Source organism: Pyxicephalus adspersus, chromosome 3 (genome assembly GCF_032062135.1).
Source record: "Pyxicephalus adspersus chromosome 3, UCB_Pads_2.0, whole genome shotgun sequence".
Classification (NCBI taxonomy): Eukaryota; Metazoa; Chordata; class Amphibia; order Anura; family Pyxicephalidae; genus Pyxicephalus; species Pyxicephalus adspersus.
In genome coordinates this window covers 20,826,726-20,844,291 of record NC_092860.1, presented here as the reverse complement: position 1 = coordinate 20,844,291, position 17,566 = coordinate 20,826,726, and the positions used below count along the sequence as shown (strand labels likewise).

The window sequence follows — 17,566 nt, the reverse complement described above, 5'->3', positions numbered from 1 at the left end:
TCCGCTTCCCATCTACTTAATAAATACCAATTCAGCCCACCATTCTAAAGTGAAATGCACATTCACATTCTTTAATTTAACTTTCGGCACTTGAGAATGAAACAAAATTGACTATATGACATTCTTTCTAGGAATACTTTGCTCTGAGCTCTGCAATGATAGAACGCACTGAGTTATGGATTTGGAAAATGAGAGAGCTGGCTGTCCTTACAATGAGCTATATTCTCTCCATATAGTTCACTATTGCAATAGAAGGTACTGCAGAATGTAACTAGGCAGTAACATTGTGGCTCACTAGTAGTAGAAAAAAAAAAAAAAGTGAAATTAACTGTTTCCCTCTCAGTCTAATGACTGCCATGATGCCTTCTCCCTTCTTATGGCACAAACTTGCAGATCAAGGACCAGTCAGACCTGAAGACCTTGAAAATTTATGGGCTAACCTTCCTGTACTTCCTCCCCAATATTCCTCCCGCACAATGTCACAGGAGCTGAACACACAGAAACTGAAAGACGGGATGATCGTGATGGAGGGTATACGGTCCCAGGATTAAATCTCGTTGGAGGAGTAGTCTTTTTCCGATGTGCCGTTGGAAAGCATGTTGCCTTCTTGAAGCCTCTTGACGCGGTATGCTTCAAAGTGAATACTGCTTGTTATGTCTTTGATGTTCTGCATGTGCGTCCTGCATGAGATAACCAGACAAAGGAGTTCAGAATAACAAGGATTTGCATTCGAATGTGGCCTCAAAATGATCATCACACCCTAAGTCAACAGGATTTTTTTTTTTTTTTTAATAATATAACTGTATCTGGCAACCATGTTTTTAAATTGACCCACCCTGCTATCTTCATGGGGCAGACTACAGGAGTGTAGAGAATGGAGGATGTTCCCCTCCCAGGCACAATTCTGCCAACCCAATTGCTAACAAAGTCCCACAACTTCCTGCTGCAGACCTTGGATCATCATGAAGCCCAGCAGGTTTTTCTGTCCTGAATTCCCCTTTGGTGCTTTGCAGTGGTTATATGGATGTGCAGAGAGCCAGCAAAATAGGTTTGGCACAGAAGTTGTGCCTGCATATGCTACATGCTGCAATGATCTGAAGTCTGCAGTGTGAAGCGGTTAGATGCTCTGTTAGAAGTAGGGATGGTGGCTGGTAGGGTGTATCGATGGCATGAGGGTCACTTAACCTGCAATGCCCCTATAAATATGGCAGCAAGGTCCCACTATTGTACTACATATACACAGAATGTCATATTGATAACAACATTGTACACATGCAGAAGTAATTCACTCATCATCCTGCAACTTGCAAAAATGACTGCTGTAGGTGAATGATACTGCCAGTGTTTGGCAAAAAGATATTATGTCGTCCTGCATATCTGTACAGGAGAACCCTATATAGCTGGACAATAGTATGCATGAGTGGAGAAGTAACAAATGTCTAATTGCATGTCCCAAGCTTACTATTGTAAATGCATATGCTACTTAGCAGGGTGATATACTGTGCATAGGAGAAGAATCGATTAAGTGTCATCCTGCAGGTCTCAAGACTCGGACTGCACATGGGTGACCTATATATAGCCAGGCAATACACTGCATGAATGGGGAAGTGACAGATGTCATGTTGTGTATGTAAAGATTACTACTGCAATGTGTATGTTTTAGAGTTGTGCTTTAGTGAGGAAGTGACACATGTCATCATGCATTTCTCAAGATTCTTACTGCACAAGATTGAGCTACATTGCCAAGCAATACCGTCCATGATTGCAGAAGTGACAAATGTCAGCCTGCATCTCTCAAGATTACTACTGTATATGTGTATGCTACATGGCTGGCCAACACAGAGCATATGTGTATATAGGTAGGTATATATTCCTACCATAGATGTGAGACCTATATAGCCATGCAATACTGAGCGAGGAAGTGGAAAATGTCATCCTTCATGCGTCACCAGGGTCATTACATCATATCTACAGGTTTATGTGACATCTGATAATGTACATGTGAGGTGAAATGAAGAGATGATGTTAAAGAAAACCAATAATGACAACTAGGACAGGTCTCAGATTCAATGCTCAACAAGTACAGAGGAAACAAATGCCGTAAATGGTAACTTTCGATTCTGCCCTTTCCTTTAACCCCCCATAGTCAGAACATTTCCATGTCCTGTCACTTTCACCTGCACAAAATCTCCAAAATTCGCCCTACCTGTCCACCGGGACCCACCCAACCTCCTTGTACACGCTCTTATCATCTCCCATCTGGACTACTGTAACATCCTCCTCTCTGGTATTCCGGACTCTCTCCTCTACAATCTATCATGAATGCAGCAGCCAGACTCATCCATCCTTCCCACCGCTCCTCTTCCGCTGCATCTCTTTGTAGTTCTCTTTATTGGCTTCCATTTCACTTCATTTTTAGAATCAAAATCAAACTCTTGTGCTCTGCCTTCAAATCCCTCCACAGTTCTTGTCCCACTTACCTTTCTAACCTTATAGAAAAATACTCCTCTAGCCGCTTTCTTCGCTCCTTCAATGACCTACCAATGACTTTCCCACTCATAACCTCATCACATGCACGGCTCCAAGACTTTTCTAGAGCTGCCCCAACTCTCTGGAATGGTCTTCCTCATCCTATTTGGCTTGCTCCTACTGTCTGCTACTTTAAAAGAGCACTCAAAATCTTTTCCAACTTGCCTACCCATCTTCTTCTGTTTCCTAAACACTCACTACTTACCCACAATTCCATATCCCCCCTCCTATTGTGTGATACTTCCCCCACCTCCTAGATTGTAAGCTCTTCGGGGCAGGGTCCTCTCCTCCTCCTGTGTCACTGTCTGTATTCGTCTGTCATTTGCAACCCCTATTTAATGTACAGCGCTGTGTAATATGTTGGTGTGTGTATATATATATATACACTGTGGATTAATAATACTAATAATAATAATATAATAATAACAATAAGAAGAAGAAGAAAAAAGTCTTTATAAGGAACAATTCATTAGGAATTTTTGTTTATTTCATATTAGAACAGAAGGTGTAGGCCCATGCAAAAGTATCTGGGAACATCTCCTATTAAAAGGAGATTGTGTGTCTGGAATGAATAAAAGAAGCCAGCAACTGATACAGCGAAGTAGACTGCAGCTGTATCTAAATACAATTCTTATCAGAATCGTGAGCAGGTTGTGATCATTTGTGAAACGTGGATACCTTTGTCTGCTTAAGACCAGTATGTTCTGATAAACAAAGGATTACAAGCCCTAAAATGCAACCAAGACAAGACCAAACGGTATGTGACATTGACACAGGAAGGAAGGGGCTACTTTAAAGCCACAAGTATTAGAATACAGCTGCTGTAACAAGATCATTCATTGCTGTACAATAATTCTGGCAATTGTCCCTAATCTATGTAGATTACAACATGATCATTGTTATGCTGTGCTACACATTATCATATACCATAAAACACTGCCAGTCTTTTCTTTATTAAGCTCCTGAAACATGGACGCCTCTGGGTATATAATTGCAGTACCACACGCAGGCTGACTCACCTTATCAGAAGATCTCGCAAGTGAGCAAATTCACAATGACCAATGTTTTCCACTGCAAGAACAAAGAACAAAAAAATATTTAATATTTCAACTCATATACAAGGTTAAATACATCAGAAGAAATTGTGCAAACCTGCGATTATTTCACCAACTCAAGATAGCGTCCCACAGGACGACCTATAAAATGCAGAACGTTTTCAAGGGAAATGCCAGACTTAAAGCCTTGCCATTAGTTTACACAGTTGTGAATGCTCCTCTCCTGTACTATATTTGCTTGTTCTGTTTCCACTGCACACCATGACTATCACATTGTACATTAGCAGCCGAGGCAAGTAATAGCCCCCTAAATTCCAAGCTAGATTAGGTTATCCAGCATCATTTAGTCCTTATCTGCACCTTTTATCCATTGGACTTCTGATTTTCAATCATGGAGGCTCTGCATCATATGTGAGCATTACCTAGGGGTGCCCTGGATGTAAATATAGACAGTCTAGGAGATTTGAATCCCAATGTCTCATTCCAATAACCAACCCACTGCTTGTATCAGGGCCAAGAGCTCTTTACTCTGAGGGCCAGGCACAAAGGCAGGGTGCTGCAATGTTTTAGGAAGCACAGTCTACCCCTCCCCCATTGGCCATAATATTTATTTATTGCATAAAGAAGCCAGGGACACAATGATGGTGTCACTGGATCTTAAAAAAAGGTACACATAGTAAATTGAAAACTAAAACAGTTGCTGTTAGACCTGCTAGACATGGCTGTGCTGTGTGGCAGAGATATGTATATATTAGGAAAGGATCAGCAGAAATAAAAATCCTATATTTGAATTTAAGGGTTTGCCTGGAGATCAGCTTTAAGCATCATTTTTCTACACGGGCCAATATATAGATTATTAACTAAGCAAGAGCAAGAATTGTAAAATCTTTACAGGTAGGTAATCATTATCTTGACTCCACAGGTAACAAATAACCTTTCCATGCTATGCAGGCAAACCTGGGCAAAGAAGAGTGTATGGGGCATGAAAGCAAACCTGCTGCCCTACCTTGCACATAATAGTTTTCTCTAACAAGCAGGCTTGCAGCCTTTATCCAAAAATAAGCCATCATTTCCATTACTGACCACCAGATGGCAGCATGAGCCAATCTGATATAAAGATGAATGCAATGCAGCTATAAGTCCCAATTACTTTCAGGGGATCTGCAAACAAAGCAACACTAACACAACTTCACACAGGGTTGGCACCGATTTTTTCCTACACACAAACAAAAATTTTCATTTGACTCCTATAATGATCTTGGCTAATCCCATTGATTTGACGTTCCAAATAAAAGGAGAAAGCTTTGTGTTGTAGGACAAAGAGTTAAAATCTCCTCTATGTTGGACATGAAGCCAAAGAACAACATGAGCCTGTGGAGTGGAAAGAGGGGGTGGTGGGAGGAGAGGGGTGCGAGAGTAACCTCGATCTGAATTAAAAGTACAGACGTGGCAGGAGATGCTAAGCCACAGATCATGTGCTGGCCTGGTCCAAGAGTGTGCTGGATATAGAACAGCCAGCAAGCAAAGCCCTGCTATACATATAGAGGAGGGAAAAGGTGCTGTGATAGAATAAATCTGCTTTATGCAGAACCAGGCGTTGCTTTATCCAAAATTTGCATGCGTTTGGGTTTTATTACCGAAGAGCTGGACAGAACAGAGTGCTACATCCATGCAGAAATCAGGAAAATGCCAACTGCTTGGCAATCTTGATCTAGTAGCTTTACTATTTTCTAAGCTAGGCAGGACGGGGTCGAAACACTTAATCTGCATACTTGTTCTAGGACAGAAAACAATGACGTCACAGCTATGGTAGTTTACACATGTCTCCCATATGTTTAGCACATGTCAAGTCACATGTTCACATAGACATATTAGACAGATACTACACCAAATGCTAGAACATGGAAGTTCCAATATATTAGCCCAGATGGGTTCTCTTTAAAGTGTTTAGAAAAGAAGCTTCAATTGGCTTACCAATGACATTATATAAAAAAGTTACAAAGCAGTTATAAAAGTCCCATCAATGGGTTAGAGGAGACCATGGAAATGCTTTAATTTATCTGCAGCAGATTGATGACATCATTAAAGCCTCACAAAAGATCTACTTTGCAAGGAAACCTGTCGAATACAGAGGCAGATATAGCTGATCTTCTTCCTGGTTGTGATCGGCCTTAAAACTATCTTGTTCAATGATAAGTATTTAATAGGTGAGTCCTGGGTCTGTGTTATTAAATGTCAGCCAACTAGTTTCTGTTATATCACCTACCCGCTAAAGCCTCAGCGTTTCTCAACCACGAATCCTCAAGAGGTTGTTAGGGGTTCCTTGAGCAATGAGCAGTGTGTGACTCTGCCCGTTTATTACATACCAATGATCTGATTAGCTATCTGTAAGGGTGGCATTCTTTCTATGGGCCAGCACTGACCACCATATTTATATATCATGTCCTGTAGATAGAGTAATTATAGCAGGGGTCCTAAAGGTTTTTCCAGAGGGTTCCCCCATGTTAAAATGGTTGGCCTAAAAGAGAACCTTAATTTTTTTTTTTAACAACCACCTACAATCTTACTGGCCTAATGTGTGAAAAAAAAGCTCCTGAAATATTTCTCCGACTTAAAAAAAATTCTGATCTGGGATGCCACAGTGGTTTGCCACATAAACAAATGCAAAGGCCTTTGGTTACCTGAAATTTGCTGAAGGGAATGATCTACCAATATTGTGTTATTACAACTTACATCTCCTGTCTTCTTCACAAAATAAAGTTTGCCATGATGACGACTTCTGGTAAAAAACTGTTAAAATGCATCAACTTCTATTGGTGACTGTTGTATTTTGGGCCACTATGTCATTCCAGAATGTTCACTAGACCACCTAAAGTGGACCTAAACTCAAACCTTTTGCTTTACATAAAAGGGTAGACAACCTTTTTATACAAAGTAAAAATCAAAGGATGTAGCACCTTCTCTTTCGCTGCGATCAGGACAGAATGGGTGCAGAGCCTCCCGGAAAACCTACGTCATGCATCCCAGGCGGCTCCTGGCTGCTCCTTCTGTGCATGCCCGGTATTGGGTATGCACAGAAGGAACCTTTTTTTTTAATAGGGAAAAAAATACCAGTCTTACGCATGAGCAGAAAATCAGCACTATTTTGTTTCTTCCCATTTACGTCACCTGATCTCTTGCTTGCACAGTGCGAGATCCGGTGACGTATGAAGAAGGGAGAAGGACAAAGAAGATGGTGGTGCCCATACCTGAGGAGGATCCAGATGGATTGTCGGATCTGCGTGATTAAAGGTAAGTGTGATTTTTCTTATTTTTGGTTTAGTTCTACTTTAAGGCCAAAGGCTGGACAGGCACATCAAGAAGGTCACAAGACAAAGTGAGGATACTATGAAGAAGTGGTAAATGGCCTACAACAGCCAATTTTAACTAGGGTTCTGTGGAACCCTATGATTCCTCATGGTGTTGCTTCCTAAACTGTGAGTGGCTGACCTGTCTATTGGTGACTGCAAAGCTATAGGTGCCAAGGAAACCAATGGCATGGCACCGATGATCATTTTAGCTATCTGTAGGGATGGCGTTCTGACCACCACTGTGACTTCAGATTATTAATAGCAGGGGTTCCCCCAAGATCTAAAATGTAATTCAAGGGTTCCTCTGGGGTGGATAGGTTAGGAAAGGCTGGTCTACACTAAAACTTATGGAACTATAACCTTGTATGTTTTCTACCACCAGGCTTTTATTGTAACACTATTAGAACCCTTTTATAGATGAACTTTCTTGACAAATACTTCATCTGGAATATTATTTTTCACATTTGCAGATCTAATTTGTCCTCCCTTTTGTTTGCCTTTTTTAAGCTAGCAAAGTAAGCTCCAAAACGTAGCCTGTCAAAAACAGTGGGGTGCTTTGCCAAGATCCTCCCCAAGGTTAGCATTCAAGTAAACAGGGCCTTGAACCAAATGTCTAAAAAATAAACAGTTACCAAATGTGCACTTTATAGTGGGATTTTTATTTATTTTGAGTCAAGATTACTCAGAAGTCTAAATGTGGCCTTCTTGGCGGAATATATAGACGTATAAAAGCAAGTTAGGCATATTACCATGGTCCACCTCACTTGATTATTATTATTGTGATACAGAAACAAGTGCATTACACATAGAGCAAAGGAAGAGTTACTGGGGATCTCCCACTATTTAAAAAGCTCCCGATTGCCAAGCATCCACAATAATTGCTGTTAGATACTACCTAAAATACCAATGTGCTGTTTTACCTGTTTCGGGATTTATATTTTTGTCCATCTATTGATATTTAAAAAGCCCAGCTAGGCTTGTGACCTGAATTTTGTCTACTGCAGTAAAAGACTACAGCTAGGTCGCCTCCCTGCTCCAGATGATAAATGGACAATGCAGAACAAAACAGCAGTGTGAGGAAATCATTGTGTCACCCAGTCCTCTCCCTCTGAAACATGTTTATAATTAGTACATAATCACTCCAGCAAAACTGATTTGCTCAATCCTGCTTTGCTTCCTGTCAAGCTCTGCTGTAAAAGGTATTTTAATACCAAGTCCAATTCAATAGACTCCAATGGAGTTGTACATGTGCACATCTTTTTTGTTTGCTTATAAAATAGGCAACACTTTCAATACAAACAGATCTGAGAAGATAGCAGTAGACATCTCACCTTCAATGGTCCCCCACTTGGTTTTCCGTCCCAGTATCCGTCTACCATTAATCTGGTACTCTTGGTCACTACCGACAACAGCAAATGGAATCATTTCCTGTTGCAGAGGAGAAAGAGGCTCATTAGCAGAATGAATGTATACAGGAATTCAACTAAATGATTTCCTTCTTTAAAATGTGATACAAGCACCCCGGCAACAGGGGAAAAAAATGTGACTGGCTACTTACTCTGATCTTCTCATTCACCAGCCTGTCTTCTGCATCCTCATCAAACTCCTTCTGAGGATAAATATCTATACCGTTGTTCTGTAAATCTTGACGGATCTGCAAGGACAGAAAAAAAACATTTAAGGCTGAACTATTTCTCCCTAGTCTTTCTTTCAGCCCTGCACTTTACAAGTATCTCAAGTATTGATAAAAACGTGCACTGATCACAGTGTACTTTGGAAGCTGCAGCAAGACGGACATAGCCTACCTTATATACTGGCCCGAGGATTTCCCCTACCCCTTCCCCTTCCACTTATGGGGTAGCCCAGCTATACTGCCCCTTTGCATTCAGTGGAATAGAATTCTTTTAATTATGGAGGCTTACAATTACTTAGAGCCATCCGAATGAGGCAGGGTGGAAGATCAAAAAATAACATGACAAACTATGACTATTTTCTATTAACAGCTAAAAGTAACAGAAAAAAAGAAAAAAGCTACATATATTAATCTGTGGGGGTTTGTATCCTATGGCTTAGATCTGCATTGGCAAAGCGCAGATTTACTTCAAGGTCAGCCAAAATTTTAGCAGGCCCTCCTGATTATGGTTCCAATCTTAAGAAATGTTCCTTTCTTTCAGACATTTTTTGCACCACTGAAATTGTCGCGATGGGGTGAGGTTAGTTTCCCCAAATTGAGTGTATTAATGTATATGCCAATGTTGATGGCCACACTGTCCTATCTGGGAAGGAGGAAGGGATACCAGGAGGTGATTTGCTGTCAGCAGCCAAGACCACTGTATGGCTTCTCTATCTTAGCTCAGCACTACAGATCTTCACTAATGACAAGGAAAAGAAATTGCATTTGCCATGTTGCTTTCTTTTGGGTGCAGGGTATCAAGAGATGATGAGGATATGAAGTGTTCAAACTGGTCATTTGTGAATCTTGACCGGTCCGATCCCTGCCATCCTTTTGTAGGACATCTTAATTCCTGTTGCTTAAATGATGCAGAGTGAAAATTGTTTTTTATTACCCGCTGAAGTTTAAAGACTAATGGAAATCAGAAGGATAATATACATAACCCCAACAACTGTAGCATACAGCACCCCAAAAACTTTGAAATTATTAAGTAATGATATGGATCTATAAGCAAATACTGGCTAAATACAAGATGCATGTGCATTATGGTGTGCTTAGTGTATTTCCACTATATCCATGCATTAATCCATCATGAAACGTCGCCTCCATGCAGCATCTTCCAGTATTTAAGACCAGTCATCGCTGTACTCTACCCTAGTGCAGGATAATTGGTCTTGGATCCACCTCCTTCTATAATTTTCTGAGAACTTGTCAATGGTGGGCCTGCTGGGACCCTTCCACAGCTCTGCTCCCTGCACAGATTATATGCAACATAGTGATGATGTCCCTGCTTTAATTATATGTCAATGACTGTTTGTAAAGGCATTTGCTGCATACAAAGTTGATTTATATCCTTTTTTTTTTTTTTTAATACTGAGCCATATGTAATTCCATTCTTGTACCTGAATTCCATTCTTGTACCTGAAACCAGCATACATGTGTGTGAATGCAACACTGTGTATGAATGAAGCTTTAAAAAATCATAACATATAGTAGTATAAGTCTTTATAAAAACACATGGCATTGAGCTTCAGTTGGGCTTTAGGAATAAAAACCTTTAACATTGGAAAAGCAATTTTCTTCAATTTCCAGTGCGAGATTCCTTAGAATTTTTTTTTATTATTATTAATTGATTTAATAATATTGTGTGCATTAAGAATACCTGCACTTGTTTTGCTAAACTTTATAATCAAAGAATAGGCAAGGGAGACATTTGAGTGCAGCTGTTTCATTTACCTAAACCAATACCCTGTGCATAGTCATAGCAGGCGACACACAGGAAGCACCACTAATACTGCTAAAGCATTTGCTTTATCAAAATGCGAAGAGCACAGGAAACTGGTTAGAGTATGACCGTTGAATTCCACATTGCTGAGGATGAAAGAAATAACCGTCTGGCATTAGTTAATCAGATCAGTCACTCACAATAACAGGCCAAATGGACCTTTAAAATGTCAGTGTTTCCAAATCTGATATTTCAGTTGATGGATTCAGTTCTGGAACTAGAAAGTTAATCACCTGAGTATTCCTATATCCTTTGGGACTTTGTTCAATATCAATATCTGCCGACCTGCAGCAACTGTTATGAAGGATTCTCATATTCTCTGCTGTATTTCTCTATTTTTTTGCATTTTAGGAGGAACCTAACAGGAAGTGGGCATGAACACCCAATATATTAGGGTGGACAAGAAAGGAGTTAAGAATTGCAGAAGTTCAATATCCTAGTTTCAGTAACCAATACACATAGGAACCCAGGGGTTTATTCAACCCACCAGGGACCATTTGATGCTTGGGCGGACTGTCCCTTTAACTTGCTCTATATGGTAAACCACAAAAAAGACAGATATGCTGTGCCTATGGAGCAATTTGTTTGTTGAGGTCCAACAGCCATTTCCTCTTCATTGGTTTGTGTAGTTAAAGACATTAGGTGCATATTTTACATAGAGGACTTACTCTCTGTTTAAAATAATCTCTTTCCTCTAGGGTTAATGTATCAGCCTTGGCAATGACGGGTACAATATTCACCACTTTACTTAAGCGTCTCATGAACTCGATGTCCAGTGGCCGGAGTCTGCAGGAAAAAAACATATGCAGGCAGGTTAAAATAACTTTTTCAGCACTGGCCTATAAAATCTTAGGAAAAGCTCAGTAAATGGAACAAAATCTCTGCAATGAAATCTGTTTATGAGTCAGATTAAATCTATGCAGCTTTACAGAACATGAATATCTGTGAAGGTCTCCCAGGATTTAAATCACCCAGCAACAAAACAGCCAACATCTTGCAACATCACAACTGCAGAGCCAAAGGTTTAAGTTTAGAAATTGCGAGTTTGTAACAAGGAAAATATCCCAGAGCATATTAGCAAACAAAGCCAAAGTGGTTAAATGAAGCAATGGAGGGTCAAGAGACTCTTCACGTCTCTAAATGAGATGTATGCTGTTTGTAAGTAATGCCCATGGATGTACAATGGTTGCATAAAATAAAATGCTCTTTCTCAAATAGAGTAAAGCTGAAGTGCTGCTCTGCACCTAATGAGGCAAAAGGACAGTGGCAGATAGTAGGGAATAATAGAATAAATCGTACCAGTTTCATGTTGGATAGCTTTATGCTAATAAAGGGTCTCCCCTAGCAGTACTGATCATTACCTGTAAAGTTGTAAACTCTCATTGCAATTAAAAAGAATGAAAATCTGCTTTTTTCTTTACAAGTGTTGCAGTGTGGTTTGTTCCTATTGGTGGGTGCTATCAGATTTTAAAGGGGGGGGGGGGGTCGGGGCAAGATTTATACAAAAGTTTTAGGCATCTGAAAAACAATTTTAGAAGTTGCACAAATATATGACATGTTTCCATTTTCCAAACCTTTCCACTTCCTGTAGCTTTTGTTATAACCATCTTCATAGTGCTGCCGGGAGGCTAGATGGTAAATTAGGATGCCTGGTAAATAGTAATACATTAAATGGACCATTTGTGTGAACAAGGCCTTGGGTGTGGAATCTGCATGCTATCCATGTACAGCAATAAGTTTTGAAGTCAGGTTGGGTTATTATAAAGCTTAAAACGGACCTGAACTAAAAATGGGAAGATCCATGTTGATTAGTACCCTGAAAAATCAACCTTCTGCATTAAATTCCAACTGAAAAGCACTTCCTGGTACATGAGGGTGCCAAGACACGCCTTTGCCTAAAGCCTCAAAACTAATTATCTGCACTGAGGTTTGAAGGCAATGCTGCCTTATAATGCTATTAACAGAATATGCAGAGTGAGATTCAGGGAGTTTACGTGTTGTTCACTGTTCATGACGATTCTGACATGAGAAAGCAAAACTCTGTCTCTGCTAATATGTCCACCAGAACAAGGCATGGTAAGTCCATTATAGGGATCTGTTGCGGAAAGACCAAGGGCAATAGTGGTGCCTAGTCCTTTGGGGTCTACCTGACTCCTTTTGGCAGAGCTTCCAGACTTTGTTCTGCTTTAAAGGGTCAGTGGTAATAGGCAGACAGAGTATTAAAAGCTTAATCAGGAGGTTAAGGTTGGTGCGGAAAGCTCAAGTAGGTTAGTGTTTGAGGGCATTAAATGACAAGTATTTACTTGAGGGTTGGATTTCATGCAAAATTATCTTTTTTCTTGATAGGTGAAAATCTTCCTTTGCTCAAGCCATGCCTGTGCATGCAGCCCTCATAGGGCCATCTCCTGAGACTGAAGACAAAGAGAAGACAACTCTATACAAGTCTATGAGCGCTTACTATGCAGGCATCGCTGGAGGGAAGGAAGAATTTGGCTCCAGGAGGATATCAACAGAAAGAGGGCCCGCTTGCCATGCTAAACAAAACACAACTGTATAATGTTCTCATGACTCATCTAGTGATATACAAATACATCTTTCCCTCCTTATAGATAAACAATGCAGAATATGTCTTATATGGTGACAAGATGATCCATATAATCTTCCATTCTGCTCAAATGTCTTCAGCAAATATTGCAGAACTATAACTGAAGACTTAAATCGCCTTGAGAACACGATTTGTGAGCTTTGACCTAAATAAGGTATACCTCTATTACGTGAGCATAACGACTTAGGCTATGTACACACATTCATATTTTGTCATTGGAAAGGGTTTTACATGATCCTTTCCAACAGCAAAGGGCTGAAAGATCCATGAACAAGTGCTGTACATACCGTGCCAGTTTGCTCTATGGAGAGGGGAGGGGGGAGAACGATGAAGTGGCACCCCGCTGCGCTCTCTCCCTTTTCACATGTATTTTAAGTTGTTTGTGGATCGACCAGGACAGATCCATGAATGACATCTGACGGCTGATGTATGACGAGATATATTTGACGTGTGTACATAGCCTTGGTAAGTACCAGGGCTTTGCAGAAGGGTCATCGATTTAAATATAGACAGGATTCTAATTGCATAGAGTTTGGTAAAGGAGAGATCTTTCTAGTATAAGATAAAGCCTCCAGAGGTTTGCATGTTAGGCTGAACTCTGTAATTAGTGAATATTGTCTAAATACAAGATATGTGTAAACTTTTTTGTATCATGATGTTTGTGTTTTTCTGTTTTACAAAACATTGTAAATAATTAATGGGAAAAAAAATCAGCTGTAGTCAACAGGCAAAACTGATGTAATACCTTTGGCCTCTCTGCCTTCTTTTGTCACAATTTCCACAGCTTCGTCTTTAAACCTAAACAGATTTAAATATATACAAAGACACAATACATTCCCAATAAATCACTTACGAGTGTCCTGTGGCAGGAATAAAGTATATACAGCAGTGGACTCTGGTGTCTGGAATTCTCTTCTTACGGTTGATGTTCACCTCTTCCTGTAGGTACTTCTCATACTGGTCATTAATGAACTTCATGATGGGCATCCAGCTTTACAGACAAATGAAATCAGGTTATAGGAGATATATATACCCCAACCAAAATAAATAAAGACATTTTATAAACCTAGGGGTGCCACCTTAGGTAAAATAGGTCCTAGCTTAGCATCCCACCATGAAAAGTAAAACCTACATTACCAGTGTTAAACGAAGATCAAATGTATCAATGAAAAAGAATTTAAGGTAGCAAATGGTATAAAAAGTGCTATATTCGGGGCAGGGTCCTCTCCTCCTGTGTCACTGTCTGTATTTGTCTGTCATTTGCAACCCCCTTTTTAACCCCTAATTTGTACAGCACTGTACATGTTGGCGCTATATAAAGCCTGTTTATTAATAATAATAATAATAATATTAATAATAATAATAATATTAATGGTGCCCACTGTTGAGCTACGTACACAAGTCAGATGATTCTCGTCTGATAATTGCCTCGGGGTTAAAATTGGACGAGAATCTGGCGGGTGTACAGCTCTCTTCGTCCGAACCACCGCAGATCCGCGGACGAGGAAGGATCGTAATGAATGTGAAGGGGAGAGAGTGCAGCAGGGTGCTGCTCTGTCGTGACCCCCCTCCCCTCCCTGAACAGCAGAATGGTTCTGTATGTACAGTGCTCATTCATGCATCGTTTGTTGTTGGAAAGGATTGTGAAAGATCATTTTCAACAACAATTACTACACGTGTGTACATAGCCTGAGGAAAGGATTTTGTATGTGAAAGTTTTTTTAATTTAGGAAATGGACAACTTACCAGTTCTCATTATTAATGTGGTCCCCAAATCCAGGAGTGTCTATGACTGTCAGTTTCATCCGAACCCCCTTTTCTTCAATTTCTAAAATAAAACCAAAGGAGACATTAGGATCAGGTAATATACTTTATGGCACACAGCACTTAATTGCGCCACTGATGTTTATTTGAATCAACATAATCTATTAGTCCTCACCTGTATTATTAGGGACTTTATCCCTTCTGTCCCCTCCTAAATCTCCATTTCCTAACGTCTATCCCTAATCATTCTAGCCTATTGCCCGTATGCACACCACTACTTCTGCCCCCTACACACAGATTCCACACCCAGGTGACCACCATATGTACAACTACCAATCGGCTATTCCCACCTTCCATATGTCATGAAACTGCATTCGCTCCTTTGTTGAAAATGATTATAACAATAAAATAATATAACAGATGAAATGCCTTGGGGCTGTCATGGAGGACGCCTGGAAAAACAATAACCAGTAGTGCCTCATTTTGTTATAATTTTCCAAAACATTTGAAAACGGATTGAAATCACAGAGAACAGCCATGTCAGGAAATGCAGCATCTCCTGAAGAATATATGCAAGCTGCTAAACCAATTGTGCAGTCTACTAATTTAGAACAAGGGTAACCCATCCTAGAGAACAGAGGATGTACAATATTACATCCTTCTATATTGTAAGCTCTTCGGGGCAGGGTCCCCTCCTGCTCCTGTGTCACTGTCTGTCATTTGCAACCCCCATTTAATGTACAGAGCTAAGTAATATGTTGGCACTATATAAATCCTGTTTATGAATAATACTAATAATAATAACAACATCAATAATATTATAGTTATGTAAAGAACAATATCATGGCCAAAACGCATAAATATATATTCCTAACATCTAAGTGGCATATAAAAAAAGTACTGAAATACAAGTCTGATATTCATTCTATTACCACTCAGATGTTAAAGGGGAACATTATAGAAATGTATGATGACTGCCTGCGACACAAAATAAAACTGCACCGCTGTATGTAGGTTGCTAAAAGGCACAAAGAAATAGTTTAGTAAAATTGTAATAAACTTTTTGAATTATTGCTCAACTTAGAAAGGAGTAATATATGTGTATTGTATCCATTTATAAAAGTATAGAATAAAGAGAATATAAATTTGTAAAAGATGTAAACCTGGCAATAACTCCAGATCCAATAAAACAAACTATACTCTAGTGTTAATGCAAGTGAGCAAAATATACTAGGCTCCTCGTATTCCACCAAACATAGCAGTGGCTCCCTACAGAACAGAAATTGTTTTATAAGATGCTGTCGCAGAACGCATTCATTCTCAGTGAACCCTGCTCAGTAATAACGCAGAGTTTTATGTGTATGGAAACACCAACAATGAATTTCACTTGCTTGCTCTCTTTTGTTAAGGTAAATATTCCATCAAAAGTGTCTCATATCTACCTATTGACTGCACTCTGTTGTGGTATTTCATGCATTGTTGTATACCTGCTCAGTTCTTTTTGTTCCTATCTTTAGATGTACTTAGAAGCTTTCCTGCACAATAAAAGCAAGACTATGGACAAAGCAATGCCACAAAAGGCTACATAACATATGGAAATGTGTATACAATCTACATAGCAGAAATAAATGTCATTCTTATCATAGTTCAGTAAAATGCTGCATTCAATGCTGTACAGCTCAGCAGTGATCAATACAAAGGAAACGGTATCTCATAATATTATTATTAAATTATTAGTATACTGTATTGGTAAAAGTTGGTAAAGTGGACTTATGACTAAGAGATGACGTACGCTGCTATTGCTGACCTGGTTCTATAATATACAGCTTGTCTGGTTGATGTTCTAATCCTCTGTTTTTAATACCATTGGAATCACTGACTCAGGAGACTCAGCTCAGGTGTTTAGCTAACTGTCACCTGCATGCTTTTTTTCAGGTGTGAGACTAAGACCACGGACACCAAGATCAGATTTACATTCAGGCAATTTGTGTTAATTTGCATGAGTTCAGCAACAGCAGCTTGCATGGTCGCTCAGTTTATGTCCTCTTTAACTTGGAGTTTCACTGACTTTTATACTTACAGATATGCAGAATAACTATATAAGTGAAATAAAGGAAAAATCAAGGTAGTTAAGGACAGCCACATTTAGAAAGGTGCTGGTAAATTAGTCCCAAAATCACAGAGCCTGTACCAAGAGCAGGAGATTGCCATGTTCAGTGGCATAGTTATAAGAAGCCTATACTGTTATGAAGTCGTCCTGGTAATCTGGCCTCAGGTAGCTCCAATTTTAATAAATGTTATAGAGGACTTTTGCAGTCCAATCAATAAAAGCTGAGAAACCTCTTCTGAATTCCTAATTTTGCAGAGCAAGTAAACTGCAAATGTGTGCAACCAGAACAGAGCTGCCTCATTTTACTATTTAATCCAGGAACGGTACAAGCCTACAACTCCTCCTGGTATATATTGATAGAGGCTACAGGAATATGATGTAATGACACATTATGATATACAGGCCAAGGCTAAATAGTAAAGACATGGCCTTAGCAGGAAATCTGACAGTGCAGACATAGCCAAATCACAAGCAATCTTCAGTGCTGTGGTATTGGGAGCAAACTGTCTCTTAAACACAGTCTTGTAAGATTTCTTCTAACCAGCATCCAGGGGCCAATACACATGGGTTTTTTTTTTTAAAGTATTTTAAAAGTATTTAAAAAGCAACAGAGCATCATTTACATCACCCAGTTTGGGTATGTTTATTAGATACATTTGCTATTGTTGGCTAAGAAAACCTTTACAAGGCTACAG

General features: G+C 39.6%; 1 protein-coding gene across 4 annotated transcripts in view; it reads right to left on the bottom strand.

The window, feature by feature from the left end:
* Window positions 1–42: 42 nt before the first annotated feature.
* SEPTIN9 (septin 9) overlaps window positions 43–17,566 on the bottom strand; it is a 174,287-nt gene continuing 156,763 nt past the window's right edge. For all 4 annotated transcript variants that reach the window (XM_072403810.1, XM_072403813.1, XM_072403812.1 and 1 more), the window contains 7 exons: window positions 14,744–14,825; window positions 13,851–13,988; window positions 11,061–11,178; window positions 8,493–8,588; window positions 8,266–8,362; window positions 3,549–3,600; window positions 43–680 (listed from right to left, as the gene is read on the bottom strand). In XM_072403810.1, the coding sequence (XP_072259911.1) occupies window positions 548–680; window positions 3,549–3,600; window positions 8,266–8,362; window positions 8,493–8,588; window positions 11,061–11,178; window positions 13,851–13,988; window positions 14,744–14,825 (716 nt within the window). In that variant the 3' untranslated portion in view covers window positions 43–547. The remainder of the gene's footprint in view (window positions 681–3,548; window positions 3,601–8,265; window positions 8,363–8,492; window positions 8,589–11,060; window positions 11,179–13,850; window positions 13,989–14,743; window positions 14,826–17,566) is intronic.